At 41.0% G+C, this 12,305-nt stretch overlaps 1 protein-coding gene across 2 annotated transcripts in view; it reads right to left on the bottom strand.

Moving 5' to 3' along the window:
• Positions 1-12,305, bottom strand: part of Tek (TEK receptor tyrosine kinase) — a 114,589-nt gene that overhangs the window by 71,005 nt on the left and 31,279 nt on the right. For both annotated transcript variants that reach the window (XM_006974017.4, XM_006974018.4), the window contains exon 2: positions 2,648-2,959. In XM_006974017.4, the coding sequence (XP_006974079.1) occupies positions 2,648-2,959 (312 nt within the window). The remainder of the gene's footprint in view (positions 1-2,647; positions 2,960-12,305) is intronic.

Genomic DNA, 12,305 nt, shown 5'->3' with positions numbered 1-12,305 from the left:
TTTAAGGATCTAAAAAGCCCAGCCAGGCCAGCAAAGTGGTACAGTGGTAAAGGCACTTCCTGTCAATCTGGCCACCTGAGTTTGATCCCTGAATACAAGATAAATGTGAAGAGAAAGAGAGCAGCAACTTCACAAAGTTGTCTTCTGACCTTTTTACACCCATGTTGTGGTCACAGACACACACACACACACACACACACACACACACACACATTAGTTAAAACTAAAAGAAAAATAGTAAAAAAAAAAAAAAAAATCAAAGGCCTGCAGATTCTTACATCAAAATGTGCAGAGGGGCTCAACTTACCTAGATCAGCTGTATCATTTGCAATTAAATCCCTGAGGGGTGTGGAAATACGGGTCAGTGGTTAAGAACACTTGTTCTAGCAGAGGACCTGAATTCAGTTCCCTGCACCCACATGGTGACTCACAACTGTCTCTAACTCTAGTGTCAGACACCCTCTTCTGGCTTCTGCAGGCAGCAGGCACACATGTGGTGCACAGACATATGTGTAGGCAAAACATTCATGCACATAAAAATTAAAACATTTTTAAGAATAAGAAATTAAACCCTTGAAAGCGCTCACGATACCATCATTTCACGAAATGGCATCTCTTGAGCCCTATGCTTAGGCAACAAAAACTTAAAAAGAATGTCTTTATTTGTGGTGTCAGCCATTCAAAGAACATGGCTTATGGATGAGGGGCCAGGTAGCTCCTTTGAGATGAAGGCAAGGTCATCACAGCATGAAATCTGTGCCTTCTTCACAGAACACAGCATCAAATCCATCAGACAAATTAAATCCATCAGACATCTGTCTACCTGTCTGTCCAGGTCCCGGGGCCTCAGAGCACATCACCGAATAATGTTTGCATGCCATCTATTCCTAATGCCATTGCACTGAGACTTCAATTTTGGCAGAATGGTTCCATCATACCCACCTCATGGAGCAAGATACAGGGGCAGAGTCTTTTTTTAGAGGATGCTCTCAAAATTCTCCTTCTGTATTCTAATATTTTCTTAATAGAGCCTGGGTACTCAACCATTAAAAGTAAAGTGTGTTCTCCTTCCCAGAATGGTAGCTTACAAAGAGGGTCAGAGTTCTCCATTCTTTAAAATCATTCTCTTTCCCATGTAAGTTTGTAGCACCCATCACTCTGACTTTAAGTTCAGCTAGTTGACTTCTTTGGGGCAATAAACAAGGCGTAATAATAACACACAGGTCCTGGATTAGAGTTCAAGAAGTCTCAAGTTTGCATTTGTTCTCTCCTTCCTCTTCCATCTCCATGAGAACACACCTAGGGTAGCCTGTGCCAGACAATACATATATTGAACTGAGCCAAGTTCCTATAGCCAACAAACTACATATCTTTCAAGCCTAGTTTTTCAAGCTATAAATGTTTACAGCTGTGTGCCTACTTGTGGTTATGCTACATAATATCATTGTTTAAAAAATAAAAACATCATTGATAGAAGAAACCAAATTAATTGGGTTACAGATAGATATTTCTCATTGCATTTGTCTATTTTCAATTAATTTGTTTATTTCTAAGAGTTCTTTTTTTTTTTAGATTATTTGTGTGTATGAGTGTTTGCATGTTTCTCTGAGTGTCTGGTGCCTGGTGTCCTCAGAGGTCATAAAAGTGCATTGGATCCCCTGGAACTGGAGTTCTAAATGGTTGTGAGTCAGTGTGTGGATGTTAGGAATTGACCCCAGGTCCTCTCAGAGGGTAACAAATGTTCTTAACCTCTGAGCTCTCTCCAACCATGAGATCTATTTTATTTTGAGTGTGTGTGTGTGTGTGTGTGTGTGTGTGTGTGTGTGTGTGTGTCTGAATGTGGGTATTGCACATTTGAGCAGGTGTCCTCAAAGGCCAGAAGAATGTGTGAGTTCTCTAGAGCTGGAGTTTCAGGCACTGTGAGCCTCCTGATATGGGTCTTGAGAGCTATGTCCAGCTCCTCTACAAGAAAAGTGAGTGTGATTGACTCCTGAGCCATCTCCAGCTACCATTTTGTAATTTTTTCAGAGCATTCTTACTCTTTAAAACATTAACTACTTTTAGGAGCAATTATCAACAGACCAAACAAAATATCAAATAAAGAAAATACATGCACAATGTTAAAATAGGCAATAATTTTGGCAAGGATATTTTCATATTATATACAAGTGACATAATTATATGTTCATTAGCCGGGCGGTGGTGGCGCACGCCTTTAATCCCAGCACTCGGGAGGCAGAGCCAGGAGGATCTCTGTGAGTTCGAGGCCAGCCTGGGCTACAGAGTGAGTTCCAGGAAAGGTGCAAAGCTATACAGAGAAACACTGTCTTGAAAAACAAAAAAACAAAAAAAATTATATGTTCATAATATCATGAAACAATTAGAATGTATAACATATTTCATTTCAAATTATGAAATAGACATGAGGTATAGTATTAGCCTGGCTGGCCCCCATCTAGGGAGGGCATTAGACTGGTTTACATCTTTCAACTCTAATGTACTGGGTAGCAGAGATAAGCAATGCTGAGGAACACAGTGACTTCAGTCTCTACACTCGGGCAATTAGTGCAATCTCAAAGAGAACAGCTGTTGAAATATGTGTGTCCCCCAGTGGACCCAACCTGTCCATCATTTAGAGGCATGTTACCTTGTTGACGCATCTTCATGGTTCGTATCCTTATTGCCTGTCCTCGAACTCGACCTTCACAGAAATAAGCACCATTAATCTTGCTAGCCTTTTCTCTCTTCCAAACAACTTTTTTCGCCCATTCTCTGGTCACATCTTGAGTAACTTCCAGTGGATCTTGGTGCTGGTTCATTAAGGCTTCAAAGTCCCTTCCTATGGTGATGGGCTCATGAGGATGCCATCCAGAGGCAATGCAGGTGAGGGATGTTTCAGCATCAGACACAAGAGGTAGGGAATTGATCAAGATCAGGTCCATGGCTCCTTCTGTTATTCCTAAAAAGAGAGAGCATGATGCATGATGACAGACATTAACATGGCCCCACAGGTCAAGCTCCTCTTGCCTGAAGCGTCATTTAAATATAGTCATACAAACAGTCATTTTTAAAATGCTCTGATATTAAAATGTGCCCATATTCCACTGGATAAAATCAAAACTCTTTACCAAAGAACCAAGTTTCTTCTTCATCCAGTAGATCTTATTACCTCCAATTCCCCACTGCATATCCTAAGTGCAATATACTTGGACTATTACTCCCCCTCAAACAATATTTGTGTGTGTGTGTGTGTGTGTGTTTGTGTGTGTGTGTGTACATGTGTATATGGATGGATGGATACACCCACATACCTCCCTAATATATTGCCTGAGACATAGTTAAGCATTCATTAAATATTTGCTCAATTGAAATAAGTAATGAAAATAGTATAATAATAATTATCATAATTAGCTTTTCATTAATGATTTGATACTATCATACTGCCTGCTAAGCATACTAAAGGTGGAAATCAATTACATACAATTATGCTAACTTTATAGACCTCATTTTCAAAATATTGTACAACTATTTACTTTATTGAGTAATTATGTGCCAGCTACTCACTAAAGAAAACTCAGAGGGGCCATCAAAATGTGTCAATATCACAATAAGGGATGGGGAAAAAAAGACTTCCACTTGGAGTAGTTGAAACCAAGAGCAAGCCCAAACCTACTTGTCTCCCTACGTCTTCAATCTGTGTGTAACTTGTGCTGTGTGGCCTGTCTGTGTTACCTGTCTGATGTCCACTTCTGATTTGTGTCTGTCCTGACTGCCTGACTAGGTTCCCTGTTGTAACAAAGAGCTATGCTCAGTATTTAGTGAACAGCACAGAAAACATGATATGGGGGCGGGGGGAATGAGGGATACTTTCTGACAGAAAAACAAGGGGACAAGTTACTTTGGTAACCCAGAACAGCACCTAAAACTATACACAGATGGAATCAACCCATAGGCACATATTGCTTCCAACTGCTATAGGATTATTTGTTGTTTAAGTTATTTCCAGCCTGGTGGCTGCTTTCAGCAAATGATTAGCACAACATACACACATTATTCAAGGTAAGGAGCATGGGAGAGTGCATGGTTTAAGATTAAAGCTATGCATTAACTTAGGCTGTAAAAACTGATTGCATGGGAAATCCAGCACAGCACAAGGTTCAGTTGCTTTATTTTCTTAAAGGCAACAAACAGTTTAGAAGACAGAGTACGAAGGCCAGGAAATTGGTCTTTAACCATCTCAAGACAGATTATGAACTTGGTTGCAAAGTCTGGCAAGAGTTTAGTTTCTTCAAAGGCCGGAGACATTTTCAGAAAAAGGTATTACTATGGGTCCACATTAAATTCCTAAGGAACATAGAGAGAAGATGACTAAGTGACTCTTCATTTCTTTCTAGGCCTCATTTGCCTCTTTTTACAATGGTGCTGGTCAGACCTACACCTCATAAAGATTAAATACCATAAAGGACTTACAAGCATTATCAATCCAGCACCCGATGACCATATTCCGTTTCCCCTTTCTCTACTTCCTGAATGCCTAATACCAACCTCACCCCTTCTTCAAATATAAAAGCAAAACACTACCTTGTCTTTGACATTTATTCAAGAAACAAGAAAACTACATTTACATTTTAAAAATGAAACACTGAGCTGGGGGAATAACTCGGTAGTGGAATGCTCACCTGGCATACTTGAGGCCTTGGGTTCAATCCCAAGCATGGCTAGGGGGGTGTATACAGGTAGACAGACTGACAGGTATAAAACAAAATAAAATCTTCTTGTTTGGTTTTGCTTTCGCTGTTTTTCTTTGCCCACCCATATGCCCTACATCCACCTTCCTCTCTCCCAGTCCCTCATCCAGCTTCTCTCTTCTTTTGATACTTGGATTACAAGGGGACAAAACAAATGTCATTACTTTTACAGAACATCACAGACAGGTGGCTAAGGATCTGAGGCTGACTGGTGTTTGTTTACCAGATCTTGCTTGAGCACTTAGCACAGTATTGCTCATACAGTTTGTTTTCCACGCCAGTTGCCAGTGTTTGCTGTATGTCATGGTGTTGTAAGGATGGTCTTACTGAGAGTTACATCTTTATCTGATTAACTGGGAAGAAGAATGTCAAGGTCAAGTCAATATAAGTAGGACTTATAGTTAGCTGCTTTTTATTTATGAGAATGAGAAGGGAGTGGGCATAGCATAGTTTTCCAAGCTTGATCTTGAAGTATCCCTCTTACTTCTAACCTCAACTGTAAGATCACAGGAAAATGTGAAGTTGGAGATAATGCCTTAGCTTCATTTTGTAGCCATGCTATAACACTTTGAATTTATTTAGTTTACACTTCCAGGTCAAGGTTGATCATTAAGGGAAGTCAGGGCAGAAACTTCAGCAAGAACTCTAAGCAGAACCTGTGGATGAATGCTGCTTGTTAGCTTGCTCTCTCTGGCTCACACCTCCACCCCTCGGGCTTAGCTAGCTTTCACAGATAGCTGGGACCTCTTGCATGAGGAGGGTTGCTGCCTGCAGTGTGCTGGGCCCTCTTACATCAATTAATAAACAAGACAGTCCTCCACAGACAGCCACAGTTCAAGCTGATCCAGGCAATTCCTCAACTGAGATTTCTCTTCTCAGATGACTCTAGCCTGTATCAAGCTGATAATCAATGCCAACCCAGACAGATCATAAAATTGTTGCAGATAGGATGAGCCAGAAAAAAATCTCAAAGTGAAATTACAGCTTCCGAAAATAACTCCCCTTCCATACACAAATCCAGCCAAGGCCCTGACTGAGCACCTCCTCACCTCCTGATGTCCTCATTCCAGGCGTGTTCCACAGAAGGTCTTCCTCAGGAAGGAAACACACTCATTCCTCCAACTGAAGTTGCATCCAGCCCCTTGTCTAGGCCCAGTCAACTGACTTGCCAAAACCGTGAGATCTAGTCTCAGCTCAACCTTAGCACTGAGCATGGTTCATTTTACAACTTTAGGAAATAAGGAATAATGCAGTTGGTTTGAAAAGACTGGCTAGTCATGAATCAGGTTTCTTTATGATCTAATCCCTTTCAGCTACTTCTCCTTACTTTCAATGATGACTTAAGAGTCTGAATTTGGTCACATTTGCTGTCAGTACTAACAGGAACCATTTATAACAGAGACAGACAATTTATGACAGAAATGGTATTGTATGCATGGGCTTTAGGCAATAAAATACCTACTAGGTTCCTAGAATATATATCTCTTTAGTTTTCTTAAAATAGAATCTACATCTGCATGTGTCTAACTTTTAGAAGGTGATACACGAAACTAAGCTCAGTGGTGACCTAGCAGGGAGATCCTGGGTAGTCAAGGGGAAATGCTGACAGGAAATCTTTCACCATCTACTTGGGTGTGCAAAATTAAAATGTAAATGTAATTGTAAATATAAGTGCAAAAAAAGAAGTACATATGATTGCCTTTCCCGTTGCGGGTCAAGAGCCGTCGTGAGCTCTGCAGCAGGAGGCCAACCCTACTGCTGCCGTGTCTTTAGCAGTCCTTGAGAAGCTGCAGCAAAGTTTGCTGGCACTTAACATCCACATTGGCAAGCGACAGAAAATAGCCTTTGCCGTCACTTCCATTATGAATGGAGAATGAAGACTTTCCCGTGAAGTACTGAGGAAAGCAGACACTGAGCTCACCAAGAGAGCCAGAGAACTCATTGGGTGTCTTAGTTAGAGTTTCTATTGCTGTGAAGAGACACCATGACCATAACAACAACTCTTTTTTTTTTTTTTTTTTTTGGTTTTTCGAGACAGGGTTTCTCTGTGTAGCTTTGCGCCTTTCCTGGAGCTCACTTGGTAGCCCAGGCTGGCCTCAAACTCACAGAGATCTGCCTGGCTCTGCCTCCCGAGTGCTAGGATTAAAGGCGTGTGCCACCACCGCCCGGCAACAACAACTCTTACAAAGGAAAACACTTAATTGTGGTGCCTTGCTTACAGTTCAGAGGTTTAGTCCATTATCTTTATGCTGGGAAGCAAGGCAGCATGCAGGCAGACATGGTGCTCGAGAAGGAGCTGAGGGTTCTTACACCTTGATCCCACAGGAAACAGGAAGTGATAAGATACTGGGTGTGGCTCCAGCATATATAAGACCTCCAAGCCACCTCCACAGTGACACACTTCCTCCAACAAGGCCACACCTCCTAATAGTGCCACTCCCTTTGGTGGCCATTTTCTTTCAAAACAGCACACTGAGCATGAAGTGAACTGTGTGAATCTTAGTGTGGCATCCACCTCAGTACAGGAGCCCAGAAAGAATGGAAAGAATGAAAAATGCAGCCAGGTTTGGGCCAGTGTTCTGGAAACGAGCTCAGGGAAGATCTGGAGCAACTGAAGAGGATGACAGCTGACAGAACAATGCATAACTTCTGGGTCTTCACATCCAAGGCCAGCACACAAAGACCACTGGCTGTAGAAGCCATAGCATAGGTAGGTCCAAGAAGAAATGACTCTGTGATGCTTTTTTGTTGTTGTTAATAGTTTACATGCCAGAGGGGAAAAAAAGAGCCATAGAAATATGTCTCTTGTCATTTATCCTTATACCCATTCCATACTACCTTGACTTGCATTCAGATCATGCATTTTCTTTTTCAGGGCAGGGAAGGCCTACCATAAAATTTAATAAGTAGAAAGAGGAAGGTAGTTAGACTTTCAGAGTATAGGCCCCTTGCAATGGGCATAACTGAAGTCTATGGCCTCTTTAAAGAGATCTTCTTTTTTATTACATTTTTAGAATGTGTGTGTTGCATATGTGTGTAGGCCAGGAGACATCTTGGAGAAATTGATTTTCTCCTACTGTGATGGTCCCAGAATAAAACTCAGGTTATCAGGCTTGGCAGCAAGAGCCTTTCCTCACTGGTAGATCTTGCAGGCCCTTTAAAGTGGTCTTTGACTGACACTACAGAAGATGTGGTAGCGACAACCCATCTGGTAAAACACACAGAGCCTGTTGCAAAGAATCCTTTCTTGAGAGTAGCTGCCACAAGACACATCCTTCAGGGCTGAGAAGATGGCACAGTGGGCAGGGGGACTTGCTGCTGTGCGAGCATGAGGACCTGAGGCCTTGAGTTAGAATCCCAACAAGGCAAGACTGAGTGTCCCAGTAACACCAGCATTAAAGGGTAGAGATGTGTGTACAGGTGCAGGTGCATTAAATGCACGTGAATGTTGGGAACATAGGTCAACCTCAAGGGTTGTTCTCCAGGAGCCATCCCCCTTGTTGTTTGAAACAGGGTCTCTGACTGGTACTTGGGTTATTGATTAGGTTAGGTTCACTGGCCAGCAAGACCCAGGGATCTGCCTGTCTCCACCTCTCCAGCTCTGAGACCCCAAGAATGGAGCATCACCCCTGACTTGTACATGGCTTCTGGGGCTTGAACTCGGATCGCCATGCTTGCATGCACTTTGCCAACTCAACTATCTTCCCAGCTCCTTTTGTTGTTTTGAATCATGCTGGGGGTTGAACTCAGGACCTTGTGCGTGTTAGACAAGCACTCTACCACCCAAGTATATCTCTAGCCATTAACATTTGTTTTCACATTCAGATTTCCTTCCATTTGATATTGCTTTGGAGAGTAATATATTAAAAACAATATGGAAATGAAAATATTTTTCTTTAGAAGTAGTCACAGGATGACTTTGGACCTGAATCAACACCTGCTTAATCAAATTAAATTGAATTCAAAAACAGAGAAAGAATTAGGCTTTTTGAACTGGATTTCAAGGAATCATTATTTTTCATTTTCTTAAAATGTATTCTTGAAGTTTCTAAGAATAAAAGAAATAAAATCAACAGAAAGAATTCAACACCTGCCTCCTCACCCATTCAGTCTTTCTGGCCACTCAAGTTTTGACTGTGTTTTTACATTTAGACTCTACATTTGATTTTGACAAGAATATTGATTTTTCTTTATTAAATATATTCAAAGTTCATCAATTTTAACTCATTTTTAGACAGATGAATGAGAACTTCAATCATGAATGTCAATGTGAATTCATTCCACTATAAGACAGCAATAGCATATTCCTACTAGCCTGCTCCAGCTCCAAGTGGCACACAGCTCCAACAATCAACTACTGATTAACCTGGTCCTTGATCTTAAAGGACTGTCAAGTTCAGAGGAAAGCAAGGTTAAACTAACCCCTCACTTTTGCAACAGAAAGGGATATCTTAAAGTTATGTACATTTGTAATAACTATCAGTTCTATATTGGCCCAAAGCACTTCAAAAATCAGGTGAAGGGCAAGGACCCTGAAAGGCCTTAGCCAAAAGCCATTCAAGAATTTAAACCCTAGCTGGGCGGTGGTGGCACACACCTTTAATCCCAGCACTTGGGAGGCAGAGGCAGGCAGATCTCTACGAGTTCAAGGCCAGCCGGGACTACCAAGTGAGTTCCAGGAAATGGGCAAAGCTACACAGAGAAACCCTGTCTCGGAAAAAAACAAAAAAAAACAAAAAAAAACAAAAACGAATTTAGACCCATGTAATGAGCCAAAGACGTAAAGATAATGCAAAAGCTATGCCAAATAGCTGGGCAATTGTTGGAGTTGTAGTCTAGTTATAAGAGGAAAATTATCCTTATAAACAACTGTCATTTCTATGTCCATTAACTAAACATTGTGTATTTATTATATGGTAGGCCCAAAAGATCTCAGCTCTCCCATGGCTTACAATCAAGATGAAAGACAGATATGGAAAACTAATCACACTGATGAATATAATATTAGTACCATTATAGGGAATTGCACAGTTCTATGGAGTTGTTTAATAGTGAACGTAATAAGACTTGACTGGCATGGAAAGTTTATAAACATTTAGCATAAAAGAGCACTGGGGTCAATGATGGCTTAGTGGAAAAACTAGTTAGTTACCTTATGAGCCTAGTGACCTGTGTTTGATCCCTGGGATTCATGTAAAGGTGGAGAGAAATAACTCCGTAAACTTGTCCTCTGACTTCGATACATGTGCTGTGGAACATGCACACACATGCATGCACACATGCATGTACAGGGAAACACACACTAACAAAATAAATAAATATACTTCTAAAATAAAACAAAAGAGAATTAGAGTTACTGAGGCTATATAAGTCATGAAAAGACAGAAGAATTTTCCCAGAAGGTTAACTAACTACTGGTCAGGATTTCTAACAAATGACTAAATACTTAGTAGGATTATCTTCTGGTATCTTCTTAAATTCATCCTAAAGTTGACATTAAATTCCATTTGCTGCATCCTAAAGCCTATGTTAAATCACTTTTAGGATGTTTCTGCCTTCTTGTCTCCATGGAAGGAATCCAGTTCCACAGCCCTGTTTTCCTTTTTGTTCTCCATGATCCTTTTATGTGCACAGCAAGTGTTTAAGCAATGGCTTAAGGTTCCTTCTAAGATGTTAGATAGCTAACAAGACGATACCAAGATGCACGGGACTGGAAATAACAAAGGAAGTCACTGTTTTATTGTGTAACTAGGAGTTGAGAATTGGGTAAGTGCATCCTGGATGTGAGTGGGCTATGTTCCTCCAACAAACTATTTTCATGCAGGTATTGTGCCAAACCAGTTTCTTCCAGGGGCATTTCCACTTCTCCTCCCTGCTTTCCAGCTAAATGAGGTCCTTGTCTGTCAGATGGAGAGAAATACATTTTCTCCCCATCTTCAAATGCCAGAAATTCCCATAGAGAATAAATCAAACAGGTTATAATTATAGTTATATATAATATATATGTTATATATATGTATATATATATATGTGTGTGTGTGTGTGTGTGTGTGTGTGTGTGTGTGTGTGTGTGTGTAATTATAGTTATAATTAGGACCAGACAACTGCTGGCAACCTTTTTATTTCCAAGGATGAAGCTGAGCTACCATATACAGTTAGATTCGGTTAGGCATTTGGCACAAGTGTGCATTGACATGCAAATTCTATCCTGGGCGGTGCCAGAGACGAAGGAGTGTGGCACTATCAAGCCAGGGACTGTTTAAAACTGAAAGCTTGGCATTGTCTGATAGAGCCTCACATTTTACAACAAAAAAGAGCATGGTCTGCAGTCATACAGACGGTAATGGCTGTCCTCAAGTTCTCATTTTTCTCTGGTCCCCTTTCTCTCACTCCTGGGTAACAATATAAGTGACCTAATATATACTGCAAGAGGGGGAACTTAGATCATTTACCAATCTGTCTGGGTAGCACCAAGAGAAATAGAACAAAGGAGAAGCATTGAAGAGAGGCAATCAAAAAGTACGAAAAGATAGAAGGCAAAGAGAATAGAGACACCCAGGGATGAGACACCTGAGCCTGACAATCGGGATATTTCCTACCCAACTTTACTCTGAGAGGCTTTTATGGCTTGAGTATGAACTGCCCTCCACAGCCCCTTGTGCTGACTGTTTGGGTTGCCACTCACCATGCTATTTTGGGAGGTATCAGAGAAGGCAGAGCTTTGCTGGAGGAAGTTGGTCACTGGGAGCATACTTCTGAAGGTTACCTGTCTCCAGCTCCTTCCTCTCTCCTGCTTCCTGGGGTTAAAGTGTGAGTAACCTCTGCCACTGGCTCCCACCACATGATGTACCACTTCACCACAAGCACAGAATCAACAAAGACGTGAATCACAGACTAAGACCTCTAAAGTCATGAGTCAGTTAAAACCCTTCCTTTAAGTAGTTTCCTCACTGAATTGGTCACAATGATGATGAGACTGACTAACACAGAGGTAAATTATTTGAATGAACCTTGTTTATTCATTAACAGGAAATGTGTCTGGAATGGCATGATTCTGTCTTTGAACTCAAGCCACTTTTTCTTTCTGGCCTTTTCTGCTACTTAAGTAGACTTCGAAATTCCCTATTCTTCTATGCTGCCCCCAAAGGTGTAAGTCATCACCCACAAAAGGACACCTCAGTTCTTCATGATGGCAATAAGCAAGACCTCTTATCTCTTCAGTGCTCTAATCTTTGTCTCCTAATAAAGAGGGCAATCTGATGCATTGGCTTGTACACACACAAAAAGAGTGACTAAGAATCACCCACTAAAAACTATTACAGGAGCAAACCAAGGAAATACGTTTACCATGAAAGCAATTCAGAATCATGACAGCTTCTGAGATTGACAAAAGAAGAAATCTAGACCACCCAAAGATTTACTATTATGCTGTTCTGGAAAGAAAGTTAACATTTGTATGATACACTGCAGAGAAAACACTGTTTTAGCCTTTACAACACTGTCTATTTGAAGTTTCACAATGTTGAAGAAAAGGCATCTACAGTCCATTTTTGTAGG

This window comes from Peromyscus maniculatus, chromosome 2 (genome assembly GCF_049852395.1).
Source record: "Peromyscus maniculatus bairdii isolate BWxNUB_F1_BW_parent chromosome 2, HU_Pman_BW_mat_3.1, whole genome shotgun sequence".
Classification (NCBI taxonomy): domain Eukaryota; kingdom Metazoa; phylum Chordata; class Mammalia; order Rodentia; family Cricetidae; genus Peromyscus; species Peromyscus maniculatus.
The sequence above is the reverse complement of the archived record's forward strand: the minus strand, read 5'-3'. Positions and strand labels throughout refer to the sequence as shown.